The 18,695-nt window shown below is 58.0% G+C and overlaps 1 protein-coding gene across 3 annotated transcripts; it reads left to right on the top strand.

Moving 5' to 3' along the window:
* Window positions 1-668: 668 nt before the first annotated feature.
* LIF (LIF interleukin 6 family cytokine) lies at window positions 669-18,009 on the top strand. Of its 3 annotated transcripts, none has more exons than XM_045457420.1 (4): window positions 669-1,331; window positions 11,508-11,627; window positions 13,415-13,593; window positions 14,328-18,009. In XM_045457420.1, exons 2-4 carry the CDS (start codon window positions 11,609-11,611, stop codon window positions 14,736-14,738), a joined length of 609 nt encoding a protein of 202 aa, XP_045313376.1. In that variant the 5' UTR covers window positions 669-1,331; window positions 11,508-11,608; the 3' UTR covers window positions 14,739-18,009. The 3 variants fall into 3 exon arrangements, with proteins under 3 accessions (XP_045313376.1, XP_045313377.1, XP_045313378.1); XM_045457421.1 differs by lacking the exon at window positions 669-1,331 and adding an exon at window positions 7,663-9,265; XM_045457422.1 differs by lacking the exon at window positions 669-1,331 and adding an exon at window positions 10,184-11,176.
* Window positions 18,010-18,695: the final 686 nt, after the last annotated feature.

An 18,695-nucleotide genomic window follows, 5' to 3' on the forward strand; every position in this document is an offset into this window, starting at 1 on the left:
CTATCCACAAAACAAACACGGCTTGCAAACGGCAGAGCCGGGGTTTTCGCCTCCATGGCCTTCACTGTCCCCCACTATTAATGCGATTTTTTTCCTCCTCTTTCTCGAAGGATGAGAAAATACTTGAGAGTTAAGCAAAATGAGTTCAAACCCCAGCCACCCTGCCCTCAAAGCCGTGTGACCTCCTGGGTTGAGCCTCAGCTTTCCCCTTTGTACAATGGGCTGAACTGGCCCACTGCCCTGACTGTGACAGATTTCCCAGGAGACCACACAAATACTGCACTATTTGGGCATTATCGTAAGCGGTTACTGAGCAGGTGTACAAGCAACGTTCTCTGTATTTTCTCTCTCTCATTTTCCCTTTTTCCTTATTGCTCTCTTCACGGCTTTTCTCTCTGTGCCCCTGTCCCCCTGCACCCCCTACCCTCCACACCAGGCCTGGGACCCAGAGTGCACACAGACCACCTTTTCCATGCTGAGGCAGGGCTCACAGTCCATGGTCAGCGTTGGAGAGGCCTTCCACTTGGCCAGCCCCACTCCCTGCTTCCTGGGGCGGCCCCAAGGGCTGGGCTCTGCTCCCTGGCTCGGGGAGGGGCGAAGGTCTCCCAGGGAGGTGGGTTGGGCAGGTGGGGCCCTGGAGCCTGTGGAGGAGGGCCAACCAGACGGGCCAGGTGACTCCGGGGTTCTGAGGTGGGTGTCCGGAAAGCGTGTGGTGGCTTGGGGGGGGGGGCACTGTGTCCAGGGGGACAGCTGCGGCCCTGTGACTCTTCTGGGGACAGGGACAAGGGGCATGGCCCTGGTGCACACGGCTTGTGGCAGGTCTGAGTCAAAACACCTAAGGCCGACCCCGGCCGGTCATGCGGAGGGCTGCTCAGTCATCGCCTTATGCTGGCCTGGGTCACCCAGGCAGGCTGGGTGCGGCCCAGTCAGTTGTGACTCAGGTCCCAGCGGCCTTGCCACGCAGCACTGGGTAGGGGCATTGGGCACAGGGTAGCCCCCTCCCCAGCCCCAGCCGCAGCCCCACTTTTCCCCCTTGGCCACCCTGAAGATCCTGCCCCTGTTAGGCACAGTCTGGCCAGGGGCCTGGGGTTCTCTGCCCCTGTTGCACCCAGCCCTTCAGCCAGGGGGTGGGGTGGAAGTGGGGGGAGCCTCAGGGCCACGCGGCACTTGACGGGAAGTCAAGTGGGGGGCAGTGTGAGGAGCTGTCTCCAGAGAAGATTCAGCAAGAGAGGGAAGCAGAGGAGGCCTGGCCCTGAAGTCGATGGTGTCCCATTGAAGACCTGGAAAACACCTGTGAGACTCCAGAGGGTCCTGCGCAAGAACAGACCACGGTAGGCTTCCCTCACAGGGCAGGGCTGGGGCGGAGGGGGGGGGTGGGGGTGGTTAGATGCCAGCCCCCAAATCTATCCTCAGCACCAGCAAATCCTCCAGTGTTTGGGGCGGGGGGGTACCTGATGGCCTGCACAGTTCTCCGAGCCTCAGTCTTCCCAGCTGTGTAACAGGCGTGGGAAGACATTTCCTGCCCATCTCACCAAAGATGTTGAGGTAAAGTGGATAGATCGGATGCTAGATTCGAAAGTGTTAACTAAAGGTTAAAGATCACGGAAGAGTGGAGGAGAGAGAACTGGATGGGGAGGCCAGAATCCTGGTTTTATGTGATCCCAGAGGGTCACCTCTCTTCAGGGTATTGATTCCTGGATTCCCAAGAGACCCTCAAGTTCCCTTTACCCCAAAGAAGTAGAGGGTTCTGAGGCCATGGCAGCCTGGTTTTTCCTCAGATGGAGATGTGGCAGGCAGAGGGTCCCTGTCTCTTTAGAAGGGGCTGTGGTGGGTCATGGGGTGGACCCTGCCTGCCTATGCGTTGGGGAGAAGGGCAAAGCGAAGTCCCTCACTGGAGGCTCTGGGGTGTGTGGTCAGTCAAGGTCACGGCTCCTACACTTTTGACCTTGTCAAGCACAGGGCTCGACCACTCTGCTTTGTTCACTCTGTAAGATGGGCCTAATTGTGGAAGCACCAGCTTGGTGAGGAAAAAGGAAAAACACAACTGAAGTCTGTGCAGAGCTTTGCACCAGAGGAGAGGGCAGCTTGGCACAAATAACCTGAGAAGGGGCTGGACCCCAATCTTGCCATCAGCAGTTCCTGACTGTGGAGAAGCTTCCGGGATGGCGGGGACATTGTCCCCAGAGCCTGTCCTACGTGAACTAGGTGGTTCTGGGGCCCGAGGTGGGTGGGAAGGGGCGGTGGTGTCCCCAACTCCCTCCTTCCAGATCTCCAGCTGGATCCAGGCACTCCGCCCCACCCCAGCCTACTGAGTGTGGTCATTGGCGCCCCCTTGCGGCCGGTGCTCGGGGCTCTCCCCTTCTCTTCCCCACGTAGGTGCTGGGCCGGGCCAAGGTTCGCCCAGGACCCATACGCGTGTGTCCTCTTCCCCGGTCTTGGCCAAGGGCCTCTGCTTACCCTCCATTCGGTGCCTCAGGCATCCCCGCCCACTTCCTCAATCCCCCCTCCCAATTACCGCCCTGCCCAGCCCTGGGGGAGGCACCGGCGCGAGAAACGCCATCCTGGGGCTTGGTGGTGCTGTGGCCAAGGCGGCTGCTGCTGACTGGGCAGTGGGGGGCGCTGCAGCCCGCGGCTTGGAGCGGACCTAAGTGGCTGGGCGGAGAAGAACGCAGGGCTCCGAGCTAGGGACCTAGCTCGCAACCTTGCCGGGCCCAGCTTTCCAGGGCACCTGGAAGACTTTCTCTGTCCTCCACCACCAGACCCCAAAGTCCACATCTTGAAAAGCCGTTTCTGGATCCTTTGAGACTGATGGCCTTCTCTAGAACGGTTTTACAGCTGAGGAAGCTGAGACTCCAAGAAGCTTCCTTCTGGAATTCTCACAACCGAAGGGGACTAAAACTCAGGGTTCCCAACTCTGTCTGAGAGTCCAAGTGAGGCAAACCACACACATGCTGTTGGGGGATGTGCCACTAATTTGCTATGTGGCCTGTGGCCTTGGAAGAGTGACTTCCCTTCTCTGGGTCCCACCTGTGGAATTTTAACAGCTAGGTTAGTATCTATAACTTAGACCCACCTTCCAGAGGGTGTTGCTATCCTCACGGGTTGACGATGTTCCGTCCCATTTTGTAGATGTTGGAGGTCTGAGAGATGACGGCCCCTGTCTGAGGGCCACAGCTCTTAAGTGTCAGAGCTATGACTGGACCTGAGGTCTGGCCAGTTGCTGAGCCCACCTAGTTCTCCCCCACCCCTCAGTCTCATCCTCCCAAACTTTTCCCTTTACAAGTGGGGACCCCGAGGCCAAGAGAGGCCATGATGGTCTCTAAGTTCCCTCCTCCTCCTCAGACCTCTTGGGAGAAGTGGGCTTTCAGAAGAGAGTCTAAGGATGGGGAACTACAGGCCACCATCCTCCTTCTGTGAGGGTCCCCTGCTGGCCACCTGCCGGCCAGAGTGCACGTGGAAGCTCCTGGCTGTGGAGGGGCTGGCAGGGATACTGGCTCTCCCAACTGCCCACTCTGATCCCGGGGCAGGCCTGGTCCCACCCAGAAAGGGAGGAAACGGAAACAGGGTCCTGGGGTGGGGCCGGGGTGGAAGGGGCCCTGCTGGGCAGGAGATCAGAGCAGGATTGTGTCATGGAGTCCTGTGGCTGATAAGCAGCTGAGTGACCGGCCCAAGCAGAAGGAGGGGCTCCCCCGAGACGACACATCCCAGGGACCCCCATGGCCCCTGTGGCCAGTGGGCCCTGCCCGACTTGCGGGCCACACCTGCCATCCTGGGTCCTGTTGTGGGGAGGCTATGGGGGTGTGGGGGAGAACCGGCTCCATCACACTCTGTGTGGCCTTGGTCAAACGTTCAGCTCGCTGAGCCTCAGTTTCCATGTCTGTGAAACAGGATTAAAATGCCTCCTTTGGAGGTGCCGACTAGGACTGAAGTTAATAGGGGGCTTTAGGAAGCACTTTGTAATGCTTGCTTTGGGGCATGTTAATTGGGACAGAGGCCCATGGTGGCCTTTGGGGTTTGAAGTGTGCCAGCCATGTGCCCCAGAAAGGGCGGGAAGCAGGGCTGGAGTGGCCCACAGGTGCAGGGTTTGTGGGAGACAGGCATCATATCCAGATTGCATGAGGGAGGCAGGGGGAGGCCTGGCCTTCTCCTTGCTTCCCAGGAGCTGCTCCCCTACCTGGTCCTGTCCCTCCCCTGACTTCAGGGAACTCATCTTTTCTTCTCTTCCCAGGGAAGAGAATGGTCCAACCCTGACTGGGCCTCGTTCCCTCCATCATCCCCACCCACTGGGAGGGGGCCACTCTGCTCTTTCCATCTTATCACCTCCCACCCACCGTCCTCAGAACATTTCCTCAGTCCCTGCAGGCACTGAGGGACAGTTTGGAGAGAGGGCCTGACTGCCTCCCTGACATCATCTCTGGGGTCGGGTTGGGTGGCTCCAGTGAGCTTGACTCGGGAGGGAGCCTGGGCCCCACCTCTGGCTGGCCAGTTTCAGGCTGAGTGGGTCCACAGGGCTGCTTCCTGTTCTGTTTATTGCCTCTGAGTTCAGGAAATCATTGAGTGAAACATCCTCCTCCCCCCACCCCCGGCCCCATGATTATTTAATAGGAGCCGAGCTGTGGTCTCTCTCTTTTGGAAAATCCAGTGGGAGAAAGAAGCTGTCAGCTCAACTCTGACATCAGCTTTGTCCCTGTGCCAAGAGTCAGGGTGGCCAGGGCAGGGGGGCCTGGGGCGGGGTGGGGAGGAAACCAGCTGCTGGTGGCCCCCGTGACGTGAGGCTGCCACACGGTTCCCAGGGGCGGGAGCTGGCGGGTGAGGGGTAGGGATTTTGGAGACATACTCAGGACACACACACACACACACACACACGCACATGGTCATGCCTCCTCGCTTGTGACCAGAGACCCCCTGCCACGCACAGACTCACACAGACACAAGGTCAGATGCATACGTGTACAGGATTCACACACACAGTCACTTACACATCCACACAGTTACACAGAGGATTCACAAGGTCAGCTGGAGATGTGCATGCTTCAGCTCTCTCCCACAAGCAAACGGACCAGCACAGGCACACGCGTGCACATTTATAGGGTCAGACATGGCTGAACACAGATGTGCAGACACACAAAGGCCCTTGCTACACTCACGTTGGAGTGCCCATTCAGACCCAGACAGACAGACCCATGGGATGCCCGGCAGGCACTCCCAGACACGGATTTAGCCTCTGGGTTGTAGGCTACCCTGCTCCAGCCACCGCCTTTGGTGAGGATGAAGGGCTCCTGTGGATGAGTGAGGAAAGGCCTATGACTGTCCTCACCCCACCCAGGTGGGGCAGGTTGGGGTGGGGAGCTGGGGGTCTGAGGCTACGGAAGGGAGTGGACAGTGGGAGGTTGGGGCCCAGGAGGGCCTTTGTCCCACACAAGGTGATGACAGGCCTCCACCCCACACCAGGAGCACCCGCCCCGCCCCGCCCCGCCTGCAACGCTTCCCGTCCATTCCTGAGCTGGAAGGGATGGCCGATGACATAGACGTCATGAGTCCCATGCTGCCAACCACTGAGTGACCTTGAGCAAGTCACTCCTCAGCCCCTCAGGGCCTGGCTTTCATCATCGATACCAGTGGCTTACAAACGTTGTTGACCGCGACCCACAGTTAGAAACACATTGCACCTTGCAACCAGAAGATGATGCGCACGCTGACACATACAGACAACGGGAAAAAAAGTTTTGTGGAACGGTGCTTGCCCTCGCTCCGGGCAATGCCCGATGATTTTGCCATTCCATTTCCGTTTTGAAAGCGCTGCGGCAAGCCCTCCAAATTGAATCCATGGGCTGCTAAGAGGCCACTGAAACCTATAGCATGATAGAAAGTATTGCTCTCGACATGTTCCTGCTACAGTCTCGAGCTAGTTGCAGACTCAGGGAGAGCCCGGAGGAGGGCAAAGTGTTTACAGAGGGTATGCTGATGAATGAAGAGAGAGGTGAGCAACCCATTCTAAAGATGGAGATGCTGAGGGCAGACCCCGGAGTGGAACCAGACTTCCTGCAACAACATGGGCCTTGGAGGCAGGCTCCTGACCCTGCTGGTGATGGGATCAGGGCTCTGTGGGCTGCTGCTTCCCTTGCAACTTTTATCAGAATTGAAGAAAAAATGCAGTCACTCTGATTCACCTCCAGGGGGGTGATTCCTGACGCAGAACCAGTCGGGAAATGTCCGGATGATGATGGGGGCAGTTGGAAGCAGGCCAGGATGGCTTCGGGCCTGTGCTTGGCCCTGAGGGGTATAGTTGGTCCCTGCCAGAGATGTGATGGGGTGAGGGTGAGAAAGAGCAGACTATATGCCCAGAGCCTGGGCCTCAAGAGTCCTAACAACAGCTGGGCTCTCTAGAATGCTGAGGTGGGAAGTATTACTTATTCCCTGCTGAGGTTCTGGAAAGCTGCCTGTCCCCCCAGGACCCACGCCATGCTCTGTGTACTGACCCAGGGGCCCTCTCTGGCCTCTCTGACCCAAACCCCTGACTCAAGCTGGGGTTTGAGCCCCTCCTGTGACCACTCAGATCTCTGGTTAGAATGACCGTCACGTGTTAGGCACTTTATCTGTGTTTCCCACTTAACATCCTCATGACAGCATTATAGGATTCCCTACTTCCAGAGGGAAAATCACGGCTCAGAGAAAGGAAGCTGGTTGCCCCAGGTCACACAGCTGGTAGGTGGTGTGGGCAGGATTTGAACCCAGGTTCGCCTGGCTCTAAGCCACACCTTTACCCATGGGCACCACCACCAGCGTAGTCCTGGCTGGCCCGAGCTTGACTTGCAAGACGGGGCCCTGGGCCACAGGAAAGTCCACAAGGGCATGTGGATGGTTTCGTGGTACTGCGGGCTGCCGGCTGGGGCCACAGGTGTAGCTACACTTTCACTTCTCAAGTGTTGAATAATGAGGTGCTTTTCCCTTTTTGGACAGGACACCCAACTTCCAGCGCTGTGCCAGGAATTCCTGAGCTGCTCCTGTCTACTCTGGCTGCCCCTCACTTGCCCTAGTCCTGGACCACAGCCTCTGACCCCCACCTTCCTCCCCGGGGCCCATCTGACTCCCCTGAGCTCATTTCCCAAGTGGGAACATCAAGGCACGGGGCTGGGCAAAGCTGGTGGCTAAGAGCAGCTGCTGGTTGGTTTTTCAGAGAACTGAGATCTTAGCTGGGCACAGGGGAGGGGATGGTGAAGGAAGGAGGGGGCTGGCCTGGGCAGTGGGGGTTGCCCGGAGCACTGTTTCTGGGTCACTGGTCTTGGGGAATTCCCCGATGCCCAGAGAGCTGCTTACCTGGTGAGTAACCGCTACTGGCTGCCCACACAGGATGCCTGACTGTGAGGGTACCTCCCAGCCACCCCCCTGCCGATGGCCACTGCCACACTGCCCTCTCCCCTGAGTGCCCCGAGGCCCAGGAAAGAGACAGACAGACAGGCAGGGGGCTGGCCCCCGCCCCCACATCCCCCCCTGGGGCTCCGCAGGGGGCGGCTGGTGATTCAAGCCCCTCTGAGCTGAGCTATGTCTCCTTCCTTCTCAGATGGGGCCTGGGGGTGAATCAGTTCCTGGGGGCGGTGAGCCCGGGGTCAGCTGCTGTCCTCAGCTCAGGCCTGGGGTGGGGGTGGTCAGGGGACAGGAGGGGACAAGGGGGGAGTGAGCGGACTGCCATGCCATCCCCCCCCCCCCCATGTAAGCTGTCTGATCTCCCCGTGGTGTCCCTCAAGGGTCTGTAAGTGTGTCCTGCCTCCATTATCCTCTCAGCTTTTCTCTCTCAGCCCTGGAGTGTGCCCACTTTCCTCATCTGTAAAATGGGGACAAAACCCCCTACCTTACGGGTGAGGTAAGGATCCTCACCTGGTAGGAATCAATGCTGACGTATAGAGGGCTTGCTGGGTGCCCAGAACTATGCTGAGCCCTGACACCTCACGGCGAACCCACAGAGTAGGTACCATTATTCCCATTTTATTGATGGAGAAACTGAGGCCCCAGGGTGCTCACTTCTCCAAAGTCACCCAGCTCATAACTGGCAAAGCCAAACCTCCAACCTGGCTCTGACTGAGGCCAAAGTCCACGCTTCAAACCACGAAGCTCCACAACGTCTCTCCACGAGACATTTGGCACAGAGAGCTTTTGGAAATTGTGAAATGCATTTAAAAGCTACTTAGCATCTATTCTGGTGTAACCCTAAGCCAGATGCTGTCAAGAGTACAAATGAGTACCAGACCCCATCCAAGCCCTCGAAGAGCAAGGAATAAGACTTGTCTCCACTTGAAAGGAGAGCAGGCAGGATGAGGCAGACTCGAGCCGGTCTGGGCCGTGTGCAGGGGAGACATCCTGGAAGAAGTGGCCTATGTGTTCCTCATCAACCTTTGCTTTCCCCAGAGTGGGAGGTGCTTCTGGTATCACCGTGGCCTGCAAGCCAGAGGCCTGGGTTCCAGACCCTGCTGTATTGTCTCTGCATGGCCCTGGGCAAGTGCCTTGACTTCTCCAAGCCTCAGTTTCCCCATCTGAAAAATAAAACACTTGTGACTTTCTAGGAGAGGCTTATGGATGGAGGGTAAGAATCAGCAGAAAAGGAGGCCTGGATGGCCACATGCAGCAGACTGTGTTGGACAGAAAGAGACCTGAGGGGCCCAGGGAAGGTCGACACATGGGCTTACTTCCTGGAGAGGAGATGAGCAAGTGGCTGGCACAGCCACCTGGAGACAGCACCCTGGGGCCCTGACCTGGCAATGCCCTGCCCAGGCAGAGAAGGGTCCCATGTGGACCCTTCCTGTCCCCCTCACTCTGAGGCAGGTCAAATCCCCAGCAGGCCAGGGTGCAGGAACAGGACAGGCTGGGGATGAAGTCACAGCTGGAAGGGGCTGAGCTGGGGCTGCCACTCCAGGGTGGGGCCTGGGGTCACGACCCTGGGAGCATGCAGCCAAGAAGGGAGGATGCCTTCCGTGAGGAAGCCGAGGGGAAAACACACACACACACACACACACACACACACACAGCGTAGAGAGGGAGGGAAGAAAACAAACTCCAGGAGACCAAAGCTGGCCTGGAGCGCGGTCTGGGCGGCCGATTCCTGGGGACCGAGGCCACGTTGCAGGCAGCTCACAGCCTGGCGGTTCCAAGACCCTGCCCAAGCTTCCCCCCAGAGGCCGGTGCAGGTGGTGCCTGGACATGGACAGGAAAGGGAGGCTGGGCCTGGGGTGCCAAGGGGCCCACAGCTCTTGGGGAGCATGGACCAAGTCAGGTACCGTGAGAGGGGAAACTGAGGCATGGGAAGGGGGCCGGTTGGGGAGGGAGTTAAATATCTTCTAGACTCTGCCCCCACTTCCTGTTTCCTTTGGGGTGGGGCTGAGATTACATGGTGACTGGGGGTGGATTGTCGGGCTGGCGTGGGACCTGGGGAGCCAGAAGACAGTACGAGGACCCGGAAGTCCACTCAGAAGGATGCAGGGAAGAGACAGGGGCAGGAGAGTGGCAGCACAGGGTCGCAGCCTCTAGGAAAATCAGGGCACCTAGTGAGAGTCTCAGGTAGGGGAACAAGGGGATCCATAGATGGGGCCACGGTGGGGCCTTGGTCAAATGGATTTGGGGTCCACATCAGAAGCACCAGGCTGAGTCAGGTGACAGGGGTCCAGGAGATGTGGCATTAGGACTGGAGGCTGATGCAGCGTTCATGTTGATGTGCTCTGTGTTCATGTCAGGCCCTCATGCGGGAGAGTAGAGGAGTGCCGTTGGGGTCATCCGAGCTAGGCTGGGGTAGGTGGGCCTCCTGGGGGCCTATGCCCACCCCACAGTAGGTGCATGGGAGGAGCAAGTGCCAGGTGGGGTCTTCTATGGCCCTCCAAGGAAGAGACCAGGGGGAAGGTAGGGAAGAGGAAGGAGAGCCAGTCTGGACTCTACCAGCCTCCTTCCTGCTGGGAAGTGCCAGCTGGGATGGGCAGTTTTATCACCCCACATCCCAGGCCCTGCTGGGAGAGCATGAGGGAAGTGAGCCTGGAGAGGGCAGGGTGTGTGTGGGGGCAGGGGGACCGACCGCAGCAGGCACGAGGGCTCGTCCTGGCATGATGAGGGAGGAACGCGTGGCTGGGCAGGTCCGGGATGTGGCAAGAGGCAGGAGCTGGGGGCATGCATGGAGGATGGGTGAGGGGGTGAGTACGGGGTGCTAGGGGTCAGGGAAAGGCTGTGCGTCTCCCTGGTCTTGGAAAACCAACTCTCCCACATTGTTTTCTGGTTGGGGTCAGGCCGGCCCTAGGGGAATGAGACATCTCCTGGGACAAAGGGTGCCCCTGACCACTCGGGGGGACAGTGTGGTGCCAGATATGTGTTCTCTGGCCAGCATTCACTCACATCATTTTTTGGAAATGCTTTTTGGGGGGAGCTGTCCCTGTGCTCATTTTGCCCTGGTCCCCACCATTCCTTTCTGCCTCTCCTCACTCATTTACAAATCTAACTGGCCACGATAGACACCAGAATTTGTGACCCTGCCTTACAGACACCTTAGAGGCACCTTTTGAGGGCCACCATTATTCTCTGAGGCTGAGCCCCAAGGGGCTTCCCAGGCAGGTTTTGAGGGGCAAGCTATTTCTCTCGTCCCCGGCCAGCCCTCAGCATCCTGAGGAAGAAACCTGGGTCTCTGCTTCAGGTGTCCCTCCAGAATGGAAACACTGGACCACCTTCCCCTGAAGGGCAAGCTGGGGTTGCAGAGTTTAGGTAAACCCCAGACACACAACACCTTCCCAGAAGTTTCTCAGGCTGTCCCCAAGGAACTACTAAGTCACAGCGACCTCTCCCCTCCCCATCTTCCCAGCCCCTTGCCCAGCCTCACAGGTACCTGGGGTCAGCAATGCAGGCTTGCTGATGGTGGTCAGGAGGTCTGACCCTGTGGAACTCTGGGCAACCTGTTGTCTTTGGAGCCCCATTTTGCCCAGTGGCAATGGGCAGATTGGAGGAGGCTACCTCTGAGGTGCCCACGTTCAGTTCTGCTTTATTACTGTCTAAAGTCCAAGCAGGGCCCCAGCCCCTCTTCCTGGAGCCTCCTTCTCAGCCAAGCCCCAGCCTGCCTCCTCCCCACTGCCCCCAAAATCCCTTGATCAGGGGGCCACAGGTGCCAGCGTCCATCTGCTTGCCTATGGTCAAGCCACCTCCCCAAACCCAGGTGAGTCAGGGCTGTCTGGAGCACCTACAGCCACGGGGACCCCGATGACTCGGCCTGGGGACCCTCCTTGCCCTCTCCAACTTCAAACAACTCCTAGGGCGAGCCATTCAGGAAAACCACAGGCTGTTTTGTAGAAGAGTTCATTATAATTTTATCAATCAAATTCTTAGAAGAGGGAAAAAGTCTGCTCTCTCCACCCTCCCCCTTCACTCCCCCCCCCCTCAACTCTCACTTTCTTCCATTCATAATTTCCTATGATGCACCTCAAACAACTTCCTGGACGGGGATCCCTGCTAAATATAGCTGTTTCTCTCTCTGTCTTACAACACAGGCTCCAGTATATAAATCAGGCAAATTCCCCGTTGAGCATGAATCTCTGAAAACTGCCGGCATCTAAGGTCTCCTCCAAGGCCCTCTGGAGTCCAGCCCATAATGAAGGTCTTGGCGGCAGGTAAATCCACCCGCCCCGCACCGGCTTCCGCGCCCCACTGCCGGTGCTGCGGCAGCTTGGGGCACTTGGCGATCGCGAACGGGACACCCACCCGCCTCAGACACACGGGCTCGGGGCACCCGTGCAACCGGCCCGGGCTGCCGGAGGCGCTGGGTGGCGGCCGGGAGCGAGGGCAGACACATGGTCCCGGCACCGCGCGCCCAGCCTGCCCGGGGGCCAGCAGGTTGGCGGGCAACGGAGGGGGCTGCCGAAGCCTTCCTCCTGCTCCTCCTCCACCTCCTCCGCTTCCTCCTCCTCCTCCTCCTCCTCCTCCTTGTTCCTGCCACTCTCCCTTGCTGCTCTTCCCGCTCCGCTTTCTCCCGATTCACCCTCCCTCTTTCTTTCTTTCTGTCTTTCCGCTTTCTCTTTTCCAACCGCGTCCCGGGCTGCTCCCAGGGAGGGGCACCGGCCGCCGAGCAGCTTGCAAACTCCGGCGGGGACGGAAGCAGGTGCCGCCTCCATCTGCTAGTGCCTGGAAAGCTGTGGTCTTTGCTAGGTGAGCCGGGGGTGTGGGGGGCCCCTGACCATCCCGGGGGCCTCAGAGCTGCCTGGGGATGTTGGGAGGAACAGGGGACCCAGGAGAAGTGAACTTGAGGCTGCCACTGTCCCAGCAGGGGAGATCCCTGAGGCGCTCCAGCACCCCCCCTTCACCCCAGCCTCACCGGTTCTCCAGCCTCACTGGTCTGCAGACCCCCAGCTCCTGCTGGTGGGCCACCAGGAGAAGCCCCTGGAAGGGACCTGAGAGTAAATAGGGGAAGCAGGCGCCTTGGGAGGGAGGGGCGACCCAGGACAGGCCCGGACAGCTCCCAGCTCTCCTGTCACCTTTCACTTTCCTTCCTCCCCCGCCAACCTGGCTGCCTGTGACCTTTTCCCTTTTCTCTTTTCTGGTTGCACCATTTCCTTTGCCTCCCTAAGGCTCTGAGGGCCTGTGGGACCCCAGGATTCTCCTTGTCCTAACCCAGGGCCTGGGACAAGAGGGGGATGGCATGGAGGCAGGAGCTGTGCAGAGCAGGTGGCGGGGTGGGGGGTGGGGGGGGACAAGAAATTCTGAATGATGATTTGGGGTTGGAGAAGGGGCAGAATTGCAGAATTGGGGTGGGGTTGAAGGTCCTAGATAGGCGAGTGGCCACATTTGGAGAAGGAAAGCTATAGAAGAGATGGGGGAGGGTGGCAGGCGAAATTAGGGGACAAATGACCCTGGGAGTCAGAATCAAATGACAGGTTTAAAGAGATAGAAGAGTGTCAACAGAAGATCTACGCCCTCCCCCACCAGGGTCCCATGGGGTCCCCATCTGGGAGACCTGGCCCGCAGTGGGTCAGTGAGCATGAAACAATGTGCAGGAATCTGGACCATCCTTCGAGGTGGGAAGATAGGGGCCTGTCTTTTTCTTGAGACTCGTTGGGCCTGGGGCATGGTCCCTTCCACCCAGAGGGGCAAGAGGCCTCAGGGGAAAGGGTTGGGTGGTTGGTGTCACCCTGAACCCAGCTCCCCGCTGGTGGGAACAGCTCGTGTCCTCTCAGGAAAGAGAAGGGAAAACTGGGAAAGTTGAGGGAAGCAGAGCTAGAGAGAGAGAGACATAGAAACAGATGCAGTGACCTCATGAAAACCAGAAGCAACTAGGGGAAGATAGAGCCGGAGGGGGAGCCAGGGCACTGGTGTCCCTGGGGAGATGAGGCGCATCTTCTGCCATGAGCCCCCTTGCCCGCCCCCTACCCCCTGCTCATGGCTCCTTCCTGCCTATTCCCAGGAGTCGTGCCCCTGCTGCTGGTTCTGCACTGGAAACATGGGGCGGGGAGCCCCCTTCCTATCACCCCTGTCAACGCCACCTGTGCCACACGCCACCCATGTCACAGCAACCTCATGAACCAGATCAGGAACCAACTGGCGCAGCTCAATGGCAGTGCCAATGCCCTCTTTATTCTCTATGTAAGTCCCCCTTCCAGGTCCTGAGAGAGGAGGGAGGGAGGGGGGAGGGCCGCTGCACTGACCTGGGCTGTCGGGGCTGGTCAGGGAAGAGAGCTTTTGGAGCTGGAAGGAGAGAATGGGGAAAGGGCTTGGTTCAACCACACGCGGACTCCCACAGCTTCTGAGCCCCCCCCCCCCACCCCCAACCCAGGCTCTGAGACTGGAAGCCACTTTCCCAAGGTGCCCAGTTCATCCTGGGCAGAGCTGGGGGAGAAGGGAGAGGCCGGGCACTGATGGTCTAGGGACTCCTCCCCCACGTGGAGCAGAAGGCCGATGAGAGACAGAGAGGAAGTAGGGGGGCCAGAGAGATGCTTTTGGGAAAGTGGGCTGCGGGTGTCTGGAGGTGCAAAGCCGCCGAGGAAGAAGAGGAGGACGGTGGGTTGAAAGAGCAAGTGTGCGTGGTGTGCCCGCAAGAAGTGGGGCGTGGTGTTTCCCTTCAGTCCCCTGATGCTCTTGCTGGTGGTGATGACGATCCCTTGCCTGGTGTGGCCCTTGATTCTTTACCAAGTGTGTTCACACCACGATTATTCTGGGCTCTCATAACAATCCCAAGATGCCTACGGGGCAAGTAGTCAGCTCTCTGTGCCAGAGGTGGGAAACTGAGACCCAAGAGCTCACCCAGAGGCTTGGTGGCCGGGCTGAAATACCCGTCCCTGACCCCCACATCACCTCCCCTCTCCCTCTCTGCTCCTCAGTACACGGCCCAGGGGGAGCCGTTCCCCAACAACCTGGACAAACTGTGCGGCCCCAACGTGACGGACTTCCCGCCATTCCATGCCAACGGCACAGAGAAGACCCGGTTAGTGGAGCTGTACCGCATCATCGCTTACCTTGGTGCCTCCCTGGGCAACATCACCCGGGACCAGAAGGTCCTCAATCCCAATGCCCTCAGCCTCCACAGCAAGCTGAACGCCACTGCAGACATCATGCGGGGCCTCCTCAGCAACGTGCTCTGCCGCCTGTGTAACAAGTATCACGTGGCCCACGTGGACGTGGCCTATGGCCCTGACACCTCAGGCAAGGACGTCTTTCAGAAGAAGAAGCTGGGCTGTCAGCTCCTGGGGAAGTATAAACAGGTCATTGCTGTGGTGGCCCAGGCCTTCTAGACAGGAGGTCTTGAAGCATGCAGTGAGTGACCTGAGATCTTAGGCTCAGGCAGCTGTCAAACTGTGGCCAGGGCCCAGAGTATCGCCAGACCCAAGTGGGGACTGCTGGCAGACCCCGAGGGGTTTCTGGCCAGTCCATTCCCCTCTAGGTGGGCTGTGATGAAGCCGAGCAGAATCAAAACACCCAAAGGCAGGGCCTATCTACAGCGCCAATTAGAAGAAGGCACCCCTTCCTCTGGGAGACTGCAGCCAGGCACTAGGGTGTCGGGCTGGTCAGGGGATTATGGGCTGGACCTCTGTCCCCACTTGTCCCCTTGGCCAGGGACTTTGTGAGAAAACTGTACAAGTTGTCCATGGTGACCCTGACCATGGGGCAAGACAGCAGGGGTCAGGGGACTCTCCCAGCCCCGCAGAATGACCGCCATTGGTGCCTTTGCTGCCCCTTAATGTAGGTTTTGGAAGGTTTGACTGGGCTCGGGCAGGCCAGAGGAGCTGGGGTCCTGAGGACTCCTTGGCCCCTACAAGTATAGCGAGTGGAAGTTAGAGAAGGGAGTTCTGGTTTGAGATGCTCCTTCTCTTGAGCATGATTGGAGAGCTCAGGCCTAGGGACTGGACTATGAGGCAGAAAGTTCCAGAATGAGCTTGCTGGCATTCAGGCTCCTAGGGAGGCAGAGAGGCCACCTTCGGGCCTGGGAAGGAAGAGAGGTCCGGAAAGCTTTGACAAGCTCTCCTTCTTGCCCTCAGGCTTTCCTGAAGCCTGGGATGGCCAGGGTCTGGTGGGTGGACCTGGAGGTAGGGTTTGTGGAGGTGGGCAGGTGGCAAAGTCAGCTGAGGAGGTTCTGAGGGGACCCAGATTCTTCCTTCTGGGCAATGGTCTATAAGGGATGGGAAGGACTAGGTAGTTAAGAGTGGCAGCTCACATTTGGGACCCAGGGAGGCCCTGTGACGTCACACAAAGGTACTTGAGGGGGACCAGAGGTCATCTCTGTTCCTAGGGCAAGGGAACAGCAGAACCTGAGGTCAGGGTCTCAGAGAAGCCTGAGAGCCAAGAGTGCTGTGTGTCTGACCCAGCATGATTGTCTATTTATTATGATGTCCTATTTATATTAACTTATTGGTGCTTTAAATGGCAAAGTTAATTCCCCTTTCCCTGCTTCCTACCCAACAGAAATAATATGATGGCTCCTATAGGAGCCAGGGCCAGGCCTTAGCAGGGACTGGTCCAGAAGTCAAGGATGTTACAAGTGGAATAAGCCTTACGGGTGAAGCTCAGAGGAGGGTCAGGATCTGAGAAAACTGGTCAGCCTTGGTGGGGGAGGGGAGCAGGGGACCCGGCTCCATACCCCCTCCCAAATGTGACTTGCTCTGGGGGTATCAGGATCCTGGCTGCAAGGCAGGCCGGGCCAGTTTGTGGAGTGGCCAGGGGCCTTCCACAGGGCTGCCATGTTGGTTGGCTCCAGGGGGCTCGTTCAACTCTGTGTTTTCTGGCACCTCCTGGAATTGTGATCAGGGGCAACATTCGTGGTTGAAATGGTGCTCCTAGAGCACTGGGTAAGGCATTCCTGGTGGCCTGCTCTGCTGCTCTTTCCTTGTCCCCAGGCTGCCTCTAAGCCAGCAGTTGAGGGGCTCTGGAACATCCACATGCAGTACCCAGCATGCTTGCACACAGTGGGGAAGCTCCTTCTCGGGTGGCCCAAACACCCACAAAGGGCGAGAGGGCCTGGCTGGACCTTGGGAAGCTGGGGCGGTGCAGGGAGGAGCTCCCTGCTCCAGAGAGGAGAACAGGGAGGCCCTGGGCCGAGGACCAGGAAGCTGTGGTCCCTGCTGCCCCACCTCCCCCCACGCCCCCACCCATGTCTGGGCTCCCAGGCAGGGAACCCGATCCTTTCCTTTGTGCTGGGGCCAGGCTAGTGGAGAAACGCCCTCCAGTCTGGGAGCAAGGGAGGGGGTGCGGAGCTGGGGCAGCTGCTAAAAGCAGCATTCTGGCTTCTTCTCAAACCCTAAGCGGGTGGCGGTCCTAGTGGTTCAGCCAATGTGATTACGGTACTTTGCACTCACTTTGCACCTCTCTGTCTTCTCTGAGCACTTTACCCATGCACACCAGGTGGCAGGTGGTGAGGCAGCAGGTGGGTCCTGACTCCTGGGGCAGGGGGCAAGGCGGGGGTGCAGAGTTGGGAGTTGTCCGTCCCATTGGCAAGGCTATTTTGTGGCGGGTGGCAGAGGAGACCACGAACCTCTTTCTGAGGCTGTCTTCATCTGGGTCACACTCACCCTCATCCAGTGTCTGAGCCTGCTGCCCTCCCTGCGCTTTGGTGAACACGGCTCAGAAGGCTTGGGGCCAGCTGGGTCCTTAATCATCCCATCACCTTGAGTGCACCGACTCCCAGTGCTGAGCCCACCTGGGCAGCCTCTGAGGCCCAGGGACCAAGGGGATCTCCTTCCCTGAGCCCAACACGGACCCTCTGCCTCCCTCTTCCTGCCTCTGCCCTTCCTGCCCCTATTTCCTGCCCTGCCCCTCAGCCCCCATCCTCAGCTCTCTTTCTAGAACCAATCCAGAAGACCACTTTGCACAGCATCCTGGAATTATGGAGCTTCTGTGTGGAAAAAGCTTTGCAGGGCAGGAAGCTGTCCTTTTCCTCGTTTTTCATCTGCTGGTGTGGACCCACACCTGCATCCTGGGTCAAGAGGAGAAGGGAGAGGCTGTCAGCAGAGGAGGGGGTAGGACAGTCATTTTGTAATTTATGGACAAAGGAATATTGGGGACTTTATTTATTTAAAAACATTTTAAACAAAAAGAGCACCGCTGGTTTATTTGTCTCTCCTCTTCCTCTCCTTGCCCCTCTTTGGGGACTCCCCCAACTCCTTCCTCCTGAAGCAATCCCACCCCACCTTGCTGACTCTCCAGAATAGACACAGCATGTGGGGTTGGAGGCTGGAATCAAGTGAGAATTTCCCTTCAGATGGTACAGAGGTCCTTTTAGATCACCCCATCCCCCCCACCTCGATTCCAGTACCTGGACATCTCTCCCATTCGCACTGTTGGCTCCGTTTGTCCCTCCGTGTTTCCCTCCTTCCTTTCTACTGGACAGGACTTGGCCTTGCGGGACAAATTCCTCTTTGATGAATGTACCCTGTGGGAATGTTTCATACTGACAGATTATTTTTATTTATTCAATGTCATATTTAAAATATTTATTTTTTATACTGAAGGAATACTTTTTTTTTTTTAAGAAAAAAGAGAAATTAATAAAGAATCTGCTCTTGGCAAGCTCTCCAGACTGTATTGATGTGGGAAGATGGGGCTGGAGGGGCCGAGACTGTCTCTCCACCCAACTGAGTGGAGTTCTGCTCGACAAAGGGCAGGCGGTTGGGAAGAGGGGGGCACTTCCACCGGGCAAGGGTGCTGGCATGGGTGCATGGGGGTGGTGGGCAGAACAGGCACAGGTGGAACAAGGTGGGTGGGTTCCAGACCCTGAAGCGTTGCCCAGAAAGGCCCCAGCCCTCTCACTGTAGCCCCATGAGTCTCTAAGAGCCATTTAACAGAGAGAGAAACTGAGGCTCAGATAGATAAAGCCACTTGCCAGGGGTCCTATTGGCAGAGTGTTTAGCACCACCCCTGAGCTCCAAATCTCATGCTCTTTCTGCTACATGGAACTTCAGGGATCTAGAAAATTCCAGCTGCTGTCCTCAAGGAATGGCCCAGTGACCGTCCAAGGGGAGCTAAAGGGCATAGGCATGAATGACTTTGGAGCAGGAAATCTAAGTAAGGGTCCTGTCCAGAATTGTGCAGGATGCTGGGGCCGGGACGGGGGTTTTCTGTCCGGCTCTTCTAGGCCTAAGCAGCCCTCCCATAATGAACGCTGCTGTCCTGTCCCTCTGTCTGTTTCACATGTGGGGACCTCCTTCCACTGCAACCTTCTTCCTAGCCTCCTGGGACTCCTTCCTTGGGGAATAAGG

Source organism: Leopardus geoffroyi, chromosome D3 (genome assembly GCF_018350155.1).
Source record: "Leopardus geoffroyi isolate Oge1 chromosome D3, O.geoffroyi_Oge1_pat1.0, whole genome shotgun sequence".
Lineage (NCBI taxonomy): Eukaryota > Metazoa > Chordata > Mammalia > Carnivora > Felidae > Leopardus > Leopardus geoffroyi.

Bases quoted from the DNA above. Each gene is read 5' to 3' on its own strand.
- LIF (XM_045457420.1), top strand. The intron at 13,594-14,327 runs GTAAGTCCCCCT...TCTGCTCCTCAG, and splicing joins ATGCCCTCTTTATTCTCTAT to TACACGGCCCAGGGGGAGCC.